Raw genomic sequence first — 20,664 nt, 5'->3', positions numbered from 1 at the left:
GCAGCGTACTTGGGCGAGGCAGGCAGCGCTTGCTTATGTGTGTAAGAGAGCATGTGTTTGTGCATAGGGAAGAGCGTCTGTTTGAAAGTGGGAGGCATTCTGCTTCTTTCGCTCAAACACGCAAGTACACATGCAGACAACTATTTTGTGTGTGTGTGTGTGTGTGTGTGTGTGTGTGTGTGTGTCAGTGTCCATTTGCAGGTGAATGCACAAAGGCACACACGCAATTATCTGTGTGTGAGAGACCTCGTGCGTCCGTTTGGCAGGAAAAGCTTCCTGAAAAACACACAAGTAGACACAAACTCTCTCTAACACACAGCAAGACAAAGTGTCTATTTGCGTGTGAGAAGGGGGTGTATTTGTGCGTGAGTGTGTGTGTATCTACATGTGTATCTGTGTGTGTGTGTGTGTGTGTGTAATTAAATCTTCTGTTTTGCAATTTAAAATGCTCATTTATACATCCTTAAGATATCCATGACTTCCCTTATTCTCTTCCCATGGTTCCTTTTACATATCATAAATCCCTGCACATTTTACTAAAACTATACCATTCAGTATTCAATTATTTCAGCTGTCAAAACTCAATTGCACTGTTTGAATTTGTCTTAATGCTACCAGCATTTTCAGCTGTACACAGTTATTTCCCATATATCCAATAGACGTTTTCCAATCTTCTCTAAACGTATGTTCCTCTTGTTCTCTTATTCTAAATGTTAGGTCTGCAAGCTGTGCATATTCCATCAGCTTAAGTTGCCATTCTTCTTTAGCTGGGACCTCGCTCATTTTCCATTTTTGGGCTAACAAAACACGGGCCACAGTAGTGGCATAGAGAAATAACCTTTTTTGACACCTGGGAATTTCCATCTGAATTAACCCCAACAGAAAGGACTCTGCTTTGGGGGGTGGAGTACTTTTAAACATTTTTTTCCAATTCATTATGGATTATTTCCCAATACTCTTTTACCCTTTTACAAGTCCATGTGTGTATCTGTTTGTGTCGGGCATCAAGGGTTAGTTAGTGTGTGACAGAGGCTGAGAGAGGCTGTTTTCATGGGAGAGATGTTTTCCTTCCCCCAGACACAAATACACAAACACACTCTTTGTGTGAGTGTGTCTATTTTTTGTGTGCACACAAAAACATCTGTTTGTGTGTGAGAAAGACACACTAGCATATTTGCAAAGCTAAGCAGGGTCTGGTATGGTTTCAAATTGGGTGGAGGTCCTCTCCTAATCTACACTTCCATTATTATTATTTGGGGGGGGGAGAAGAAGGAGCAACAGAGTGCGTGTCTGCTTTGGGCACATGTGTGCTTGCATGTCCATTTGCGTGTTTCCCGCTTGGAATACTGCAATGCGCTCTACGTAGGGCTACCTTTGAAGGTGACCCGGAAACTACAACTAATCCAGAATGTGGCAGCTAGACTGGTGACTGGGAGCGGCCACTGAGACCACATAACACCAGTCCTGAAAGACCTACATTGACTCCCAGTACGTTTCCGAGCACAATTCAAAGTGTTGGTGTTGACCTTGAAAGCCCTAAATGGCCCAGTATACTGTACCTGAAGGAGTGTCTCCACCCCCATTGTTCAGCCCGGACACTGAGGTCCAGCGCCGAGGGCCTTCTGGCGTTTCCCTCCCTGCGAGAAGCAAAGCTACAGGGAACCAGGCAGAGGGCCTTCTTGGTGTTGGCTCCCACCCTGTGGAATGCCCTCCCATCAGATGTCTTAGAGATAAATAACTACCTGGCATTTAGAAGACATCTGAAGGCAGCCCTGTTCAGGGAAGTTGTTAATGTGTGACATTTTAATGTATTTTAAATCTTTGTTGTAAGCCGCTCAGAGTGGCTGGGGAGACCCAGCCAGATGGGTGGGGAACAAATAAATAAATATATTATTATTATTATTATTATTATTATTATTATTATTATTATTATTATTTTGGGGATGGAACTCGCAGCTGGGGACCAGCGTGGAAGACCCAGGGAAATCAGTCGACTAAAGCCCGGAAGCAGGTTCTGGAGACGCAGGGGAGAAATCGTGGGGAATCTGGAAAGAGGCTCTGAGGATCATTAGTCCTGATAGATCAGCGGTAGGGGGAGGTTTGGGGAGTGGGGAGAGAACAGAAAATTAATCGCCAGCCCCGGGGGGGTTTTGCAAGGAGCCTCCATCGTGACCCCAGAGCTTGCCAGGTGCAGGAATTTAACACCCCAAAATTGGCCATTGATGAATTTCAGTTGGCTTTTTTTTTCGGAGGGGGTGAGGAAGAGAGGAAAAATTGGGCTTTTCTTCAAATGGCAAAGCTCTGAAACCGGTTCCCTTCTGGGAACGAGTGTGGGAAAGGGAAAGGAAACTTGAGAGAGTCGTGGCGGCTAGCTAAAATTGTTAACAGGTGACTTGTTGGTTGTGGTCGAGTAAAGGCTGGTTTGTACATTTGTGAATGGCATGGAGGGACTGCTTAGCTCTCAAGGATGCTTTCAAGGGCTCAGATGTTTAGGTAAAAAAGGTAAAGGACCCCTGAATGGTTAAGTCCAGCCAAAGGCGACTATGGGGTTGCGGCGCTCATCTCACTTTCAGGCCGAGGGAGCCGGCATTTGTCCACAGACAGCTTTCCAGGTCATGCGGCCAGCAGGACTAAACCGCTTCTGACGCAACGGGACACCGTGACGGAAACCAGAGCGCACGGAAACGCCGCTTACCTTCCCGCCGCAGCGATACCTATTTGTCTACCCGCACTGGCGTGCTTTCGAACTGCTAGGTTGGCAGGAGCTGGGACAGAGCCACAGAAGCTCACTCCGTCACAGGGATTTGAACCGCCGACCTTTGATTGGCAGGCCCAAGAGGCTCAGACCACAGCGCCACCCATGTCCCATGCGCCTGGATGTTTACAGCTTGGCTTACCATCGTGGTCTTTGAGCGATGGTACGGCTGGATGATGGGCAGCCCCAGCGGAGTCAGCCACTCCACCGTCCGGCCAGACTTGGCAATACACCGGGCGCTTTCAGTCAGCCAGCCCTGCGGGGGGGAGAAAGGCAGTGAGCAATGCGGTTCCCGCTCGGTGGGCACCCCAGTTCCAGAAAGATACGGGCAAGCTGGAAGGCCTCTGGTTCCCGCCCACCACAACCCCAGCCTGGGAGCATCTCTGTGCTCTGTTTACCTCGCTGCCCATCCCCTTCTTGGAGGAAACACATTTCCCCTCCCTTCTCTTACTCCTGAAACCTCCTTGCACCCTTCATTGCGCAACCCTAAGACATAAGGCTCCCCGCATATATGCGCAATCGACACAGCGCAAATAATAATAATAATAATTTATTATTTCTACCCCGCCCACCAGGCTGGGTTTCCCCAGCCACTCTGGGCAGCTCCCAACAGAACATTTAAAACATTCCCTGAAGCGTTTCCAAATAAATAGACCACAGTTCAAGAAGGATACTGACAAGCTGGAACCTGTCCAGAAGAGGGCAACCAAAATGGTCAAAGGCCTGGAAATAATGCCTTATGAGGAATGGCTTAGGGAGCTGGGTATGTTTAGCCTGGAGAAGAGAAGGTTAAGGGGTGATATGATAGCCATGTTCAAATATATAAAAGGATGTCATATAGAGGAGGGAGAAAGGTTGTTTTCTGCTGCTCCAGAGAAGCGGACATGGAGCAATGGATTCAAACTACAAGAAAGAAGATTCCACCTAAACATTAGGAAGAACTTCCTGACAGTAAGAGCTGTTCGGCAGTGGAATTTGCTACCAAGGAGTGTGGTGGAGTCTCCTTCTTTGGAGGTCTTTAAGCAGAGGCTTGACAGGCATATGTCAAGAATGCTTTGATGGTGTTTCCTGCTCGGCAGGGGGTTCGACTGGATGGCCCTTGTGGTCCCTTCCAACTCTACGATTCTACGATTCTAAATGAGGCATAGGGGTTACCTGGATTTCTCGAGTTCCCGAGAACATCTCCTTGAGGCTGTTGAAGACCTGCTGCACTAGGTAATGAGATGCTTCCCAAACGTATTCCTGGGTGGAGGGAACGCAAAATGGGTAGAGTTGAGAGGCAGAAATGGGGGAACCTCACGACCCTTTCGCCCCTCACCCCTTTTGCTAGGACAAACGTCCTTCTCTGCGCCGCACTTTCGGAATGAAAAAAAAAACAATCCTCCGATTTTTTTTAAAAAATAGAAAGATTGGAAAACAAAAAGAATCAACTCCCAGCTGTGCTCGGTTTGTAACACAGAACGCAGTGGCTTTATCACAAGACCGCGTGGACGTGCAGAAGCCATGAAATGATGCAGCGGCGTGAGAACATGAATCAATCCCAAAATAGAAATATTGATATGTGACCGGGCCGTTCTGTGAATGGTCACAGAGATCGGACAGCGAGAAATATCAGAACATATAATCGGCCTCAGAAACCCACGAAAGGCTCACGATTCTGCAGAGATATGAAGCCGTAACTCGAAAGACAGCGTAGGAGCGGTTTAAGCGTTTCTGTGAAGGGTGGTGTCAGGGTTACTGCGACTACTCTTGAGTAACGACCCTCCACATGCTTGTCTTTCAGAAACTTTTATTGGTGCACATTATTTACAGTGAAGTGAGCTGCTGGTTTCATGTCTCATCAGTCCGAATCAGAATCCGGCACTGCCCCCTTTCGTGACCGGGACCAACATAAGAGCCGCGGGACTCAGAACCTCCTCCCCTTTCGCCTCCTCCTTAATTCCGGTGTCAGGGGGAAAGTCCCATCTTCTCTTTCCCCCTCCCTCTCTTCCTGCCTGAGGAGCAGTGGCCCTTGGATGTTGCCAGAGCTCTGGCACTCCCTTTCCGTCTCCTGACTTTCCCCTTCCGACCCTTCGCTTTCATTACTGCTGGGAGATGGGCTGCTCCTGATTGGGGGGGGGGGGCTGTTCCCTATAAGCCCTCCCCCTTACAGGCAGCAAACGATCGAAGATGACCCTCCGTCTGGCAGACTGTTGGTGAGCAGAACGGCAGCAAATGTCGACAGAGTCCGCGAGTTATTGATGCGGGATCAGCGTTTGTCTGTCCGAATGATGGTGGAAGAATTGCATATTTCGTGTGAAATCGTTCCTGAGGTTACTGAAAACCCTCCATACAGTGGTACCTCTACTTACGAATAACTCTACTTACGAATGTTTCTACTTACGAATGGAGCTCCGTCCGCCATCTTGGATGAGGTTTAGATAGGATTTATTCTACTTACGAATTTTTTCTCCCAATGCATTCCTATGGGATTCGACTTACATTTTTTTTCTACTTACAAATGTGCATTTGGAACGCATTAAATTCGTAAGTAGAGGTACCACTGTATTTTCCTAATCTGGCCCCACCGGATTTCTTTCTTTTTTCCAAAACTGAAATCTGCACTGAAAGGGCACAGATTTTCCCAACATTTCACACGTCGAAGCCACCGTGACAAAGGAACTGAAAGCAGTAAGGAAAGAGGACTTCTCCAAAAGTTCCCAACAGTTCTATTAACGTCGTCAACGGTGCGTTGCATCAGAGGGGGCCTACTTGGAAGGCACGCATGTTCAAAGATTTCTCGCTGTCCAGTTTCTGTGACCATTCGCTGACCATTCACACCTTGTAGAATAATAATATAATATAGCATTGATTGCCCTCAAGTCTTCCCACTGCATCTGCCATCCTCTCCTGACGTAGCCTTTGGGGCTAGACAGAAGACGGAGAGAGAGAAAGAGAAAGAGAAAGAGAGAGGACCTGGGGGAACTCGTCGATCTCCTTGAGGCGCTTCTCGATTTGGAGACGCCCGCCATAGCGGGTAACGCCGTACACGACCGTCATCACCGTCTGTTTCACCACCTTGCGGCCGATGAAGCCGTCCAGGACCTGGGCGATCTTGACGCCCTGCTCGGCATCCCGCTTCCGGTACCCCTCCACCTGCAAGCAAGGAGGGGAAGGGGTAAAAGACAAGTGCATTTTAGTATATTTAATCACTGATCAAACCTTCCCAGGGCGAGCTGCGGCACAGCCACACGGTGTTGAAAACGACATGGCAACAACTTGCAACCAAAGCCTAGCTTCTGCTCTGCTGAATCATAGAATCTTAAGAGGTGGAAGGGACCCCATAGAATCGTAGAGTTGGAAGAGACCACAAGGGCCATCCAGTCCAACCCCCTGCCAAGCAGGAAACACCATCAAAGCATTCTTGACATATGCCTGTCAAGCCTCTGCTTAAAGACCTCCAAAGAAGGAGACTCCACCACACTCCTTGGCAGCAAATTCCACTGCCGAACAGCTCTTACTGTCAGGAAGTTCTTCCTAATGTTTAGGTGGAATCTTCTTTCTTGTAGTTTGAATCCGTTGCTCTGTGTCTGCTTCTCTGGAGCAGCAGAAAACAACCTTTCACCATCCTCTATATGACATCCTTTTATATACCGTGTTTCTCATATTATAAGACATGTCTTATATTTATTTTTTCCTCAAAAAAAAAAACACTATGGCTTATTTTCAGGGGATGTCTTATATTTTTCCTCCTCCTTCCATGGCCGGTATTGCTGCTGTGCCTATCACTATGTCTTATTTTCGGGGTATGGCTTATATTCCTTGAATGCTTAAAAATCCTGCTATGGCTTATTTTATGGGTATGTCTTAAAATATGAGAAACAGGGTATTTGAACATGGCTATCATATCACCCCTTAACCTTTTCTTCTCCAGGCTAAACATACCCAGCTCCCTAAGCTGTTCCTCATAAGGCATTGTTTCCTCAAGGATCCAAGTTCAGGGCATGCATTCGGACAACTCGAAAGGCTTTTCCGCAGTGGGAGCGCCCGGGAGCCAAGTGCTTACCTTCTGAGCCACCCCGCTGTAGACATCTTGCGGAACGTCGCAAGGGGAAAGGTTCACCGAGGTGGCACCCATGATGTCCCGCCCGAGCGCCGCATAGTGCTGCAGCCCGTTGCAGGAGCCGTCCTGGGGAGGAGGGAAAAGGCGCAAAGGGAATCAGATTGTGGTGGCGGTCATAATTTTTTAAAAATATACATATATGGATGGATGGAAAGGAACCCTGCTGGATCAAATTGATTCATGTGTGGGAAACTCAGACTTCAGGCAACAGCTCCCCCACTTTGCATGTTCCTGGTCCTCAGCGTTTAGGAATTGCAGGTAGACTGCCCCTGACTCTGGAGGTTCCACTTTTCTCTCATAAAACATACGTCAACAAGAGGAGCCCTGCTAGATATCTCTCTCTCCAAGATTGATTTGAGACTGCATGAATATTCTTTGAGCTTGCATTGTTTTGGGTTACAGCATGTGTCACATTGAGATACAGTCGTACCTCGGAAGTCAAACAGAATCCGTTCCGGAAGGCCACTCGACTTCCGGAAACATTCAGAAACCAAGGCACGGCTTCCGATTGGCTGCAGGAAGCTCCTGCAGCCAATCGGAACCCGCGAAACCCTTGTTGGACGTCCGGGTTCCAAAGAACGTTTGCAAACCGGAACACTCACTTCCAGGCTTGCGGCGTTCGGGAGCCAAAACGTTTGACTTGCAAGGCATTCGGGATCCAATGTACGACTTTACTTCCAACCCATGAACAGAATGGGATAAAGAGCATTTTGAGGGGAGAGGCGGCCCCCTCTCCAAATACGTACCTGATGGACAGGGAAATGGGAGACGTACTCGGCAGGGTTCGGGGCTCTGGTGGCCTTGGCGATCTCCATGCAACAGGCCAAAGCCTGCCATGGCTCGTCCGTGCTCATCCACCACTTCCGGCCCTGGCAAGAGTAATAATAATAATAATAATAATAATAAATTTTATTTATTCATACCCCGCCCTCCCCAGCCAGGCAAGGAAAGGGTTAAACCAACTAGGAGATTAACGCAGGACTAGAAACTTAAGGAAATTCTGTACGACGGCGTGGAGAAAGGAGATGGAGAAAAGTCAATTCTCCCTCTCCCGTAAAGCTCGGACCTGTGGACGCCTAAAGAAGAAAACAGTTGAACTATGGAACTCCCTTCCACAAGAGGCAGCGATGTGCACCGACTTTTAAAGAGGGCTGGGCAAACTGATGGAGGAGGAGAAGTCTATCAATGGCTACTGGCCATTTTCCCTCCACAGAAAGAGGCAATCCTTATTGCTCTATCACCAAACATCCCAATCATCTTCATTTATTACCTGCCCTTTACCCTAAAGACCCTAAAAACGTTCATATCAAGTCTATTTGTGCATGTGATTTCTGTAACTATCGGTGTGTTGTTGTTGTTGTTTTGGGGGGGGGGTATTGCAAAAGGAGGTAAATAAATCTGCATTTTCCAACAAAACCACCCAGAACATACATACATATATATATATATATATATATATATATATATATATATATATATATATATATATACACACATACATACATACACCGTGTTTCTCATATTATAAGACACGTCTTATAATTTTTTTTACTCAAGAAAATAAGCCTATGGCTTATTTTTGGGGGGGTGCCTTATTTTTTTAAAAAAATTACAGTATGGTACCTCCTCTTCCTGTCGCGGCTCGGCGCCCGGAACTGGCTGCTGCTGCGCTGCTGGGCACGTTGTCGGCGCTTCAGCAGGACACGCTGCTGGGTCCCGCCTGGTCGGGGCTTCACGCGGCGCACGCTGCGGCTCTTGCCGGGTCGGGGCTCGGAGCAGCGCGCGTTGCGGCTCTTGCTGCGTCCCGCCGCCGGGTCGGGGCTTGGAGCAGCGCCAGCGCCAAGCGCCAACCCGGCAGCGGGACCGGCAAGACCTGCAGCGCGCGCTGCTCCAAGCCCTGACGCGGCGGCGGGACGCAGCAAGAGCCGCAGCGCGCTCAAGCTCAGGGCTTTTTTCACTCGCTCCTGCTTGGCGCCGAGCTCCCAGCGAGACTCACCGCCGCTGCTGCCTCCGCGCGCAGCAGTTCAAGGCTCCAGTGGGGCAGCCTCTTCGCAAAGGAGCTCCGGGAGGGACCAGCGAGTGGCAGCCGCGGCGGCCAATGAAGGCTCGGCCGGGTGTTTTTTGTTGTTGTTGCTGCGTCCTGCTGCGTCCCTCCTCTTCCTGTCGCGGCTCGGCGCCCGGAACTGGCTGCTGCTGCGCTGCTGGGCGCGTTGTCGGAGCTTCAGCAGGGCATGCTGCTGGGTCCCGCCGGGTCGGGGCTCCACGCTGCGGCTCTTGCCGGGTCCCGCCGCCGGGTCAGGGCTCGGAGCAGCGGGCGCTGTGGCTCTTGCCAGTCCTGCCGCCGGGTCAGCGCTTGGCGTGGTGCATGCTGCTGGGCATTTTGGAGGGGCAGCAGCAGCCGGTTCCGGGCGCTGACAGGCATCTTCCTCTTCCATGGTGCCATCCAGACCTGCTCCCACCACTACGCCTTATTTTTGGGGTATGTCTTATATTTCTTCAACTCAGGAAAATCCTGCCCTGGCTTATTTTGTAGGGATGACTTAAAATATGAGAAACACGGTATATATATAATCAATAAAGGTTCAATAGTACTTGCTATTACACCCAAGCTATCAAGCAATCAGACTGATCATAACTCAGGGCAATGCAGATAATTTCATTAAGGGAGAACAAGACATCTTGTGGGAAACAATTCTGGGAGACTGAATGGCGCAAACCAGGAAGACAGAAGTATACGTGTAACTTTTTAAAGCCTTCAAGCAAAGTCTCACTGAAGATTGGGAAAGGAAAAGCGCTCCAAGTTTCTCACCTACTAAACAAATTTGCTGGAACTGCACTATAAACATCCTAATATCTGGGGGCAATTCTGTATTCCCCCCCCCAGTAAGCATTGAGAGCCAGTGTGGTGTAATAGTTAGAGTGTTAAGACTAGGACCTGGTAGGGGCAGGGTTCGAATTCCCACTTGGCCCTGAAGCTCGCTGGGTGACCTTGGGTCGGTCACAATCTCTCACAGCCTAACCTACCTCTCAGGGTTGTTGTGAGGATGAAAAGGGGAGTGGAAGAACCATGTACGCGCCTCGGAAGATAAACATGGTACAGGAATGCAATACATAAATAAAAGAAACATCCCTTTGAAGGAGATTTCATTCTAGGGGTGCGGCTTATAATCAGCGCCGACCTCGCGAAAAGTAGCTCCGAGCTTCTCATCGAGACCTTCTATCTATCTTAAAATAATTTGCCAACGCTGTACAGTGGTACTTCAGAAGTTGAACGGAATCCGTTCCGGAAGCCCGTTCGACTTCCAAAACGTTCGGAAACCAAGGCACGGCTTCCGATTGGCTGCAGGAAGCTCCTGCAGCCAATCGGAAGCCCCGTCGGACATTCAGCTTCTGAATAAAGTTCACAAGCCGGAACGCTCCCTTCCGGGTTTGCGTCGTTCGGGAGCAAAAACATCTGAGTACAGTACCAAGGCATTCAGGTACAACTTTACTTCAAACCTCCCAACATCTGGGGAGAATTCTGTATTTCCCACCCCAAGCAAACACACACACACCCCTTTCAACAGGGGTCAACAACCTTTTTCAGCAGGGGGCCGGTCCACCGTCCCTCAGACCATGTGGGGGGCCAGACTATATTTTGAAAGGGGGGGGAATGAACGAATTCCAATGCCCCACAAATAACCTAGAGATGCATTTTAAATAAAAGGACACATTCTACTCATGTAAAAACACCTTGATCCCCGGACCGTCCGCGGGCCAGATTGAGAAGGCAATTGGGCCGCATCCAGCCCCCGGACCTTAAGCTGCCTCCCCCTGCCTTTCAAGATCTCGTTTTAGGGGATCGGACCAATTCCTGCCCGCAATGGACCCGGCACTCGCCCCCTCCCCTCCGCTGACCCACCGTCAGGGGACGGTCCGCCGAATCTAAGACGTCCTCCATGATTTCGTTGGCGTAGGCCAGCCTGCCCCGCAGGCTCTCCTTCTTCTTCAGCCCCGTGAGGTTGACGAGGTGGACCTTCAGCCAGTCAAGGCCGTGCGGGCCCAGGGGCCGCCCCTCGGCGAAGAGCAGAATGGCTCTCGTGAGGTCACTGCCGAGGTGGTTGAAGTGGGGAGGGCAAGGATAGGTCCTCCCCCGGAAGTCCACGTTGTGCGGGAACCAGAAGACCCGGCCGCTCATGTGCTTGGCGATGGAGAGCTTGTAGAGGGCGTCCATCCGAAGGCTGTACATTTCGGTGGCCTTCTTGCGGCACCGAGCCGCCTCCCGCCGGAGCACCACCTTGCTCAGTGCGGCCCCGTCGGGGGAGTGCACGGCGGGCTGGGGGGCTTCCGAGGGAGGCGGAGGGACATCCAGCTTCTCGTTGCCCTTGTCGTTGAAGATGGAGATGATCACGTCCAAGACGGCTTGGTTGACCTTCCAGGGGCAATTGCCCAGCTGGTTCAGGGCATCCATGATGGGGTAGAGGCAGCTGCGCGGGGAGCGGTCCAGCAAAAGCTGGTGCTGCGTCGCCCCTTCCACGTAGCGCATGAGCTTGGTCGGGGCGAAGACGTAGGCACCAAAGTGCGTGGCCACCCAGGGGATGGGCGGGCAGAGCATGGGGATGACGAAGGAGTCGAACGTCAGGGTGGTCTCGGTGGCCTCCATGAGTAGGCGGGTGAACAGGGGGTGTGGCCTGACGAAGCCTACCTGCAGGAGGAGGGAGAAATTACCGCTTACATTATTTTTCCCGTGTAATAAGACACACCCCCCCCCAAAAAAATGTATAAGACGAGCCCTATTCTTTGGAGCCTTAAAAAAAAAAGTATTTTGTCCATAGATATATCTTATGTTTCTAAAGTAACAGAATGACTTTCAATCTGGAAAAGAAAAAAGAAGTCCTAATGTAACATTTTTTTCATTTTTTTCCGAAAAATTCTGTTTCCCCCCAAAAATTCTGTTTTCTGCGGGGAAACCCGAGTTTTTTCTGAGCTTCAAAATTTCCGGAAATTTTACATCACTGGTACAATGCAGCCTCCTGTCCAAAGGTCACCTTTGTTGCCCCACCCACTTTTGCTCCTGCCCACCATTACCACGCGGGCCCCAGGAGGTCCCACCCCCTGACCCCAGTTTCCAGTCCATTGCAAGCAAAGGTTCCATCCTGGCCGCTGCTAATTTGCAACTGGCGGGTCCTTGCCATACCTGCCAAGTCCTGGGCGGAAAAATCCAGGACCGGCAGCCCGCGACACCGGACGTTGCTTAGACGCAACTTCCGGTGGCGCTTTGCCCTTCTATGGGCACCAGGAAATGGCGGTGCCGGTGCCGGAAGTCGCTTCTACACATGACCGGAAACGCGTAAAAGCGACTTCCGGCGCCGGCATTTTCTGGTGCCCGGCAGAAGCAGATTTAAGGGAGAATAACAGGATAAAAACCTATACGGGAGACCGCCGGGAAACGGTAGGAAAAAAGGGGGTTTCCCGGCGAAAACGGGTTACTTGGCAGCTATGGTCCTTGCCCCATCCCTGTCCCCCTACCTGGCGGCCGCTGCGGAAGGAGTAGACGTGGTAGAGGACAGGGATGAGCTTCTGCTCCAGTCCCGGGTTCAAGAGGTTGCTCTCCATCTTCAGCACCTGCACCAGCAGCTCCACCAGGTGCAAGCCCAGCTGCACGAGAAGCGCGTGGGGCCAGGGGTGCTCCTTGCACACCAGCGCGGGGCTGCAGCCGTGCTCGGCCGCCAGCTTCTCCCAGTACTCGCGAGGCAGGTAACCGTCCGGCTGCGGGGAAAGGAAGGGCTCAAAGTTAGAGGCGACTGCTGTCCCAGGTTATATTTGTTTGTTTGTTATTGCGTGTGTGCGGCCGATGTTTATCGGCGGTGCATGCTCTGGTTATCTCCCGCTTCGACTCCTTCCATGCGCTCTCCGTGGGGCTACCTTGGAAGGTGACTTGGAACCTGCAATTAATCCAGAATGCGGCCGCTAGACTGGGAACTGGAAGCGGCCGCCGAGACCATATAATACCGGTCCTGAAAGACCTACAGTGGCTATCAGGACATTTCCAAGCACAATTCAAAGTGTTGGTGCTGACCTTGAAAGCCCTAAATGGCCTTGGCCCAGTATACCTGAAGGAGCGTTTCGATCCCCATCGTCCAGCCCGGACACTGAGGTCCAGCTCCGAGGGAGGGCCTTCTGGCGGTTCCCTGCCTGCGAGAAGTGAAGTAACAGGGAACCAGGCCGAGGGCCTTCTTGGTAGTGGCACCCACCCTGTGGAACGCCCTCCCATCAGATGTCAAGGAAATAAACAACTGACTTTTAGAATACATCTGAAGGAAGTTCATGGAAGTTTTTTAATGTTTGGTGTTTTATGGTGTTTTAAATATTCTGTTGGGAGACGCCCAGAGTGGCTGGGGAAGCCCAGCCAGATGGGCGGGGTGTAAATAATAAATTGTTGTTGTTGTTGTTGGAAATTATTCCAGCAGACGAAAACATTCCATTAAATGTAAGCCGTAACACTACAAAACAAAACTGTAAGATGAACACTGAGAGTCAATGTTACAGGGCTGGATATTTTCTTAGGCTGGATTATGACTGGGAGAGACTCGGGTTCGAATCCCCGCTCGGCCGTGAAGCTTTCACCAGGCGACCTTTGGCCAGTCACTCACTCTCAGCCCAACCTACCTTCCAGGGTTGTCGTGAGGGCAAAAAGGGAAAGAGGAGAACCATGTGTCTTGGGAGGGGAGGTGGGATATAAATGTCACGGAAAGGAAGGAAGGAATTTGGAAGACTTGGTTGAGCAAGACCGGCGGCGTGTAGGCGCCGGCGCTTACCTGAGTGTCCTTTGCGAGCAGCTGCACATATTTGTCGTATAGCCTCTGGATCTTCTCCACCAAGTTGCTCCTGGATTTCTTCTTCAGGATGAACTTGCTGTAGACTTTGGAGCCCAGTTCCTTCGCTAGGACCAGGAGAGACTCCCCTTGCGGCGACATGTTGTTGAGGCTCTGGAGGAGAAAGGAGGTTATTGCTTTATTTATTGAATTTACATACCGGTTCACAGAATAAAACCCCAGATATAAAACCACAAAATGCATAATAAAAATAAAATCGACAACCCAATAACCCCCCCCCCCAAAAAAACACATTTTAAAAGGGCAGAGGGTGTAAATCAGATCAACCAAAGGCCTGGTTAAAAAGGAACATTTTTTGCCTGGCGCCTAAAGGTGTGTAATGAAGGCGCCAAGCGAACTTCCCTGGAGAGAGCATTCCAGAGACAGGGAGCCACTGCAGAGAAGGCCCCGTTCTCGTGTTCCCACTCTCCAGACCTCTCAAGGAGGAGGCACACGAAGGAGGGCCTCAGAAGGTGATCTCAGGGTCCGGGTAGGTTCATATGGAAAGAGGCGGTCCTTGAGGTGTTGCGGTCCTGAGTTGTTTAAGGTTTTATAGGCCAAAACCAGCACTTTGAATTGGGCCTGGAAATTAATTGGCAGCCAGTGCAGTCGGACCAGGATTGGGGTAATGTGTTCAAACTGTAACATGTTCAAACGGTGAGCAACCTGGCCGCTGAATTCTGCACAGGCTGAAGTTTCCGAACCGTCTTCAGAGGCAGCCCTACGTCTAACACATTGCAGTAATGTAACCTTGAGGTTACCAGAGCATAGACAACAGTAGTTAGGCCACCCCTGTCCAGATAGGGGTGTAGCTGGGCCACCAGCCGAAGATGATGGAAGGCACTCTGGGCCAATGAGGCCACCTGAGCCTCGAGCGACAGCAGAGGGTCCAGGAGAAAATTAAGTGTAAATTAAGTTTTGATGGATGGAACTGTGAGCTGAGAGGGTTAATAGCTCAGCAAATCGCCCTGGATCACGGGGTCCTGTGATGTGCCCATGTAAACAGGAAGTACCTGTGTGTGCTATTGTATTTTTTCTGTTATATGAGAACGCTGTATATGTTTATTGTATTCTGTTCGTGTCACAGCTTCCAGCCGAGATGGAGATGAACTCACCAGGCTGAGCTGCCCTAAGCAATAAATAAATCTTCTTTGTTTTAACGAACCAAGGAGTGACTTATTTCACAGGCACAGAAAGTCGGATGAAGCTTTCGCTGCTACGGAATGTGATCTGAACTTGGGAGGAAAAGTTTCTGGGTTTTTGAAACAGAGGCTCGACATTTGTGACGGAGCGTACTGGGCGAGTATTTTTGCAATGTCTGCTACACAGCTAAAATTGTTCGTAGGCAGATAGATTTCTCTGCTATCTTTCTGTCTCACAAAGCTGCGTTATCGATAATTAGCCAATTACGGACTATTATCTCAATAGAAACAACGGAATACCGAATGGCTTAGCAGTTGATGTAAAATACGCAGGGATTTACGTTACGAAAAATGAACCGTGGAAAGAGTAGAAGGGAAGTCATTGATATTTTAAGGTTGTTGAAAAGAATATTCTAACAAGGCAGGAAATTGAATAAAAATTATGGGGGGGGGGATACACCCTCTTACCCGCATGAGGATGTCCACGTATTCTTCGTCTTTCAGCACGCAGAGGAAGGGGTAGAGGTTTAGTTTCCCCGATTTCCGTTGTGCCATGTGCAACTTGGACTCTTGCAGGCTCTGGAGGAGAGATGCGTGCCAGTGGCTGCGGAGGACGGACAGCAGGCTCCGCTGCGCATGAGCAAAACCGTAAAGAAAGCTACATCATCGTCAGCGTCACAACCATGTGGCATTTAGCGGCATATTCCCAGGGCTGCGGAGAGAGGAGGGTAGGCGGCCTGGCGCTTTGGGGCACCGTAGCAGCAAGCCGGCCGCAAACTCCCATCAGCCCCTGCCTGAGATAAATGTTTAAAGACGGAGAGCAGGAAGGAATGGGCTTTGGCACAACAAGGTGCTAGATCTCAAGGTTTCTCCCTCCCGGCTAATCTCCGCCAGTAGCTGGCATCATGGCAGAGTGGATTATCGATTTAAATCAAATCGATTTAAATCACAATTTAAATCACTAGTCAGTAAGACTTGGTTTAAATCATGTGTGTTTTTACAGAAAGACTCATTCTTGCTGGTATCATCTTAATATTTACAACCAGATGAAGGTTTTTGTTTTTGGAATAATAAACCTTCAGAGTAGTTTTTACAGTTGCAGCAAAAAATTACTGATTTGGTTATCCAATTAGAAATACACAGACAGCTAATTATGAAATCACTGTGAGGTTTAGTAAGTTAACTGTTTAGATTCAGGCAACTTTTCTGCTGTTCTTTATTGAAAGGGGAAAGATGATTATTTCCTTAATAACAATTTAAACAATTCATTTAACTAAAGGAATAACATTACAGCATATGTATCCATGTTTGTTAACTGATGTGGTAATAATAATAATAATAATAATAATAATAATAATAATAAACAACTTAGACTGAGTTTTAGCACACAAGAAAAACTTAAAACAAATCCTTATTTTCTGATGATTAGCCTTTGGACTATAATGTAACTTAACGAAAAAATCTTTAGAAAGAATTTTCCTCCAAAAATGTAAATGGAAAAAAAAATCCAATTTAAATAAAAAAATCCATTTTTAAATAAATATTATTTAAAATATGAATAAATATAAATAATTGATTTTTATCCACCCAGGCTTCCACACTCCTGCTCCAGATCACCCGACCATTTGGCACAACAAGGTGCTAGATCTCGTGGTTCTCCTCCCCCCCCCCCCCGGGCTAAGCTCTGCTGGTAGCTTGCAACATGGCCTACCAGAACAAGCCCGGGCCTTTTTCTTCCTTAGGATACCCTGGTTTAGTCAGAAGAGGACTGAGGGGCCTCCCCAGTTTCAACCTGCCCCCCTTGCCAAAATGTTCTCAGTTTTAATTTCCCTCTCTTTCATTCTTTTTTTATATTTGTTTTATTCTTATTATTTTATTTTGACAAAGCAGAGACATCACCTTGTCAACAAAGGTCCATATAGTTAAAGCTATGGTTTTCCCAGTAGTGATGTATGGAAGTGAGAGCTGGACCATAAAGAAGACTGATCGCCGAAGAATGGATGCTTTTGAATTGTGGTGCTGGAGGAGACTTGAGAGTCCCATGGACTGCAAGAAGATCAAACCTCTCCATTCTGAATCAGCCCTGAGTGCTCACTGGAAGGACAGATCGTGAAGCTGAGGCTCCAAGACTTGGGCCACCTCATGAGAAGAGAAGACTCCCTGGAAAAGACCCTGATGTTGGGAAAGATTGAGGGCACAAGGAGAAGGGGACGACGGAGGACGAGATGGTTGGACAGTGTTCTCGAAGCTACGAACGCAAGTCTGACCAAACTGCGGGAGGCAGTGGGAGTGCCTGGCGTGCTCTGGTCCATAGGGTCACAAAGAGTTGGACACAACTAAACAACAAAAACCCTAAATATATAAGAATAAAAATGTGTACCCCACCACCGAGACCATTCCATGGTAACTATCCAACCTTACAAAATTCCAACACTGTTTGACCCCCCCCTTCCGTTTTAACGGTTCAAATTCATTCCCCTGTCTCGTCGTCTTTTACCGCATTACTGGCCTCCTCCGTCAAGGGCTTGGCTGCCTCCACAGAGTCGATGGTGACCATGTCTGACGCCTCCATCTCCAGCTGCTTCCTGAACTGGTCCCTAAACTCTTGCGCCGTGAAATCGAGCTTGGGATAGGAGACGGGCTTCCCCTGGGGCAAAAAAGAAAAGGAGGCGGGGTTGGGCAGGGCTCCAAGGGGGGCCCGGAGGTGTTCGGCACAGGCGGGTGCCGCTCAGCAGTCGAGGGGCATTGAGGCAGCAGAGTCCTCTCCTGTCTGTGTTCCTTATCCCCTTCGTTTACTAACCTCAGCTAGACTGTTCTTGGGGCTGGAGGATCCACTGTTTGGGGGGACAGGCAGGTGTGGAGGACTCCCTGGTCCTGAATGTTGTAACCGTACCCCCGAAGGACCAGGTGTGCAGCCTGGGAGTAATTTTGGACTCACAGCTGTCCATGGAGGCGCAGGTCAATTCTGTGTCCAGGGCAGCTGTCTGCCAGCACCATCTGGTACACAGGATGAGATCCTCCCTGCCCGTAAACTGTCTCACCAGAGTGGTACATGCTCTGGCTGTCTCTCGCTTGGACTACTGCAATGTGCTCTACGTGGGGCTTCCTTTGAAGGTGACCCAGAAACTACAACTAATCCAGAATGTGGCAGCTGGACTGGGGACTGGGAGCGGCCACCGGGACCATAGAACACAGGTCTTGAAAGACTTACATTGGCTCCCAGGACATTTCCGAGCACAATTCAAAGTGTTGGTGCTGACCTTGAAAGGCCTAAACGGCCTCGGCCCTGTATTCCTGAAGGAGCGTCTGCACCCTGGACACCGAGCTCCAGCTCCCAAGGGCCTTCTGGCGGTTCCCTCCCTGCGAGAAGTGAGGTTACAGGGAACCAGGCACAGGGCCTTCTCGGTGGTGGCGCCTGCCCTGTGGAATGCACTCCCTTCAGATGTCAAGGAAATAAATCTGACTTTTAGAAGACATCTGAAGGCAGTCCTGTTTAGGGAAGTTTTTAATGTTGGATGTTTTATCGTGTTTTTAATATTCTGTTGGAAGCCGCCCAGAGTGTCTGGGGAAACCAGTGGGGTATAAGCAAGTAGTAGTAGTAGTAGTAGTAGTAGTAGTAGTAGTAGTTATTTAGGCCTGGAAGGGGGGGGGACATCTTCTCAGCTTCAAAAGCAAATTGGGAATTTATTATTATTATTATTACCTTCATGTAGAAGTCCTGGAGTAGGGGAACCGTGCAGATTTCGGGAGGGCAAGGAGGCGGGGGCTGGAAGTCTTCCACAACCATCTGGACGGCTTTCAACACCATCTTCCTCCAGTCTTCCTCGAACCCAGAGTCCCGGAAGAGGTCCTCCACTTGAAAGCCGTCTTCCTTAAACTGCTGAAGGCATCTGCGGAGGTCGGGGTGGTGGTGCCGGGAGCGGAAGGAACGGCAGAGAAAGAGACTTGGGGGTCAGCAGGGTCCGAAGACAGCGGCCCCCTCCCATTCCCCTTGCGGAGACCCGTCATTACCGACGGCCAAACAACGGCTATCAAAATTAAATAGCTTTGGCTGTTGACATGCTTATAACTAAGAGAGAAATCACCGCTGGCAATTTATGAATGATTGGAAACCCCTTCTGGACTTTATGCACAGTAAGGAAAATGAACTTGTGGTAACAGGGTTTGAAGACTGGGGGGGTGGGGGGTGGAGTTGGTTTATGGGAAATGGAGAAGTGAATGTTATTATTCAAGTCCCCCATGTATCTCCTGGCACAAGCACTAACCCCCCTCCTCCTTCTACAGGAGTAGGGATGACAGAGAAGCTTGCTAATCCCATTGGCTTGCGCAGCATGACGACACCCTGCATTTCTATGTCTATAGAAAGATATCTGTATATCACGTTTTCTCTCAAGGAGCTCAAGATGGTGTACGTGGCCCCCTTCAGTCAACTGCACACCTGTCAGGTAGGTTAGGTGGAGAGGCGGTGACCGGCCCCCCAATGCCCCCCCCCCATCCCTGAAAGCTTCATGGCCATAGTGGGGGAGTCAAACCCTGGTCTCCCGAGTCCTAGTCCTCATTTAATCCGGTAGGTGGGTTAGGTTGAGAGTGTCGACTGGCCCAAGGTCACCCAGTGAGCTTCATGGCAGAGTGGGGATTCGAACCCAGGCCACAGCCCAACGCTCTAACCACTGCACCACCGCTGTCGCTGAGTAAGAAGGGACCAATGAGAAGAGTAACACCTGGAGATGATGTTGTGAGACGCCCCGTGCTGCCCCATGCAAGCGAGCGCAATGGCGTAAGAGTCCGCGTTGGGCCTCAAGCCAACTTCCTCGAGGAGGTGGAAGAGTTTGCCAACCTGTGTCAGGAGGCCCTAAGGGGAGAAAGAAAGGACAGGTGACTCAAACCAGGACCAGGACTTGTTGCTTATCTGCATTCGAGGCAGATGTTTTCTGCTGAGCTACAAAGCCCTTCACTTCGAGTGAATTCTTCCAACCAACTCCTTGCATGAGGAGTGTGAGCCTGTGACTTGTCTGAGATCATTTGCGTAGCACTAAGCTATATGGCAGGGGTCAGCAAACTTTTTCAGCAGGGGGCCGGTCCACTGTCCCTCAGACCTTGTGGGAGGGCCAAACTATATTTTTTGGGGGGCGGCGGAAATGAACGAATTCCTATGCCCCACAAATAACCCAGAGATGCATTTTAAATAAAAGGACACATTCTACTCATGTAAAAACACACTGGTTCCCGGACCGTCCGTGGGCCGATTGAGAAGGCGATTGGGCCGGATCCAGCCCCCGGGCCTTAGTTTGCCTACCCATGCTATATGATTTTAGCATTGTGTTAGAACCGGTCCATTGTCTTGCTAATTGCTCATTAATTTTACAAAATTGTGTGTTTCTTATTTTCCGTCTGAAAACAGTCGAGACGGCACGATGGTTTTCTGATTTAAGCAAAGTTTTATAAAAACCACCATTGCATTAAAATTTAAAATCCACGAATGAGTCATGAAATGTGAAATATTTCTGTAATGTTCTGCATTGGCCCAAACAGTATAGAGTGGTACCTCAGTTCTCGAACGTGTCCATTGACGAACGTTTCAGAACTCGAACGCAGAACACCCAGAAGTAAACGCTTCCGTTTTCAAACACATTTCGGAAGTCGAATGGCTTCTGCTGAGTGCTTTTTCTCAATTGAATTTGCAGACTGCCCTTTGTGCTTTGGTTTTTGAACGTTTCGGAAATCGAACGGTCTTCCAGAACGGATTACGTTCGAAAGCCAAAGGTACCAATGTATAAAATAATCTCTTGATCAGCTACTTTGCAAGGCCAA

General features: G+C 49.4%; 1 protein-coding gene across 1 annotated transcript in view; it reads right to left on the bottom strand.

Moving 5' to 3' along the window:
- The window catches only part of POLRMT (RNA polymerase mitochondrial), a 49,087-nt gene that overhangs the window by 22,673 nt on the left and 5,750 nt on the right, over positions 1–20,664 (bottom strand). The window contains exons 4-15 of the mRNA XM_060275334.1: positions 19,575–19,705; positions 18,557–18,743; positions 17,351–17,500; positions 15,322–15,483; positions 13,655–13,825; positions 12,366–12,605; positions 10,759–11,541; positions 7,604–7,726; positions 6,801–6,923; positions 5,711–5,890; positions 3,911–3,997; positions 2,898–3,011 (exon numbers count right to left, since the gene is read on the bottom strand). Coding sequence (XP_060131317.1) covers positions 2,898–3,011; positions 3,911–3,997; positions 5,711–5,890; positions 6,801–6,923; positions 7,604–7,726; positions 10,759–11,541; positions 12,366–12,605; positions 13,655–13,825; positions 15,322–15,483; positions 17,351–17,500; positions 18,557–18,743; positions 19,575–19,705 — 2,451 coding nt within the window. The remainder of the gene's footprint in view (positions 1–2,897; positions 3,012–3,910; positions 3,998–5,710; positions 5,891–6,800; positions 6,924–7,603; positions 7,727–10,758; positions 11,542–12,365; positions 12,606–13,654; positions 13,826–15,321; positions 15,484–17,350; positions 17,501–18,556; positions 18,744–19,574; positions 19,706–20,664) is intronic.

Source organism: Zootoca vivipara, chromosome 6 (genome assembly GCF_963506605.1).
Source record: "Zootoca vivipara chromosome 6, rZooViv1.1, whole genome shotgun sequence".
In the NCBI taxonomy this organism is placed as follows: Eukaryota; Metazoa; Chordata; class Lepidosauria; order Squamata; family Lacertidae; genus Zootoca; species Zootoca vivipara.
Note: the sequence above shows the minus strand (reverse complement) of the source record. Positions and strands in the feature narration are given on the sequence as shown.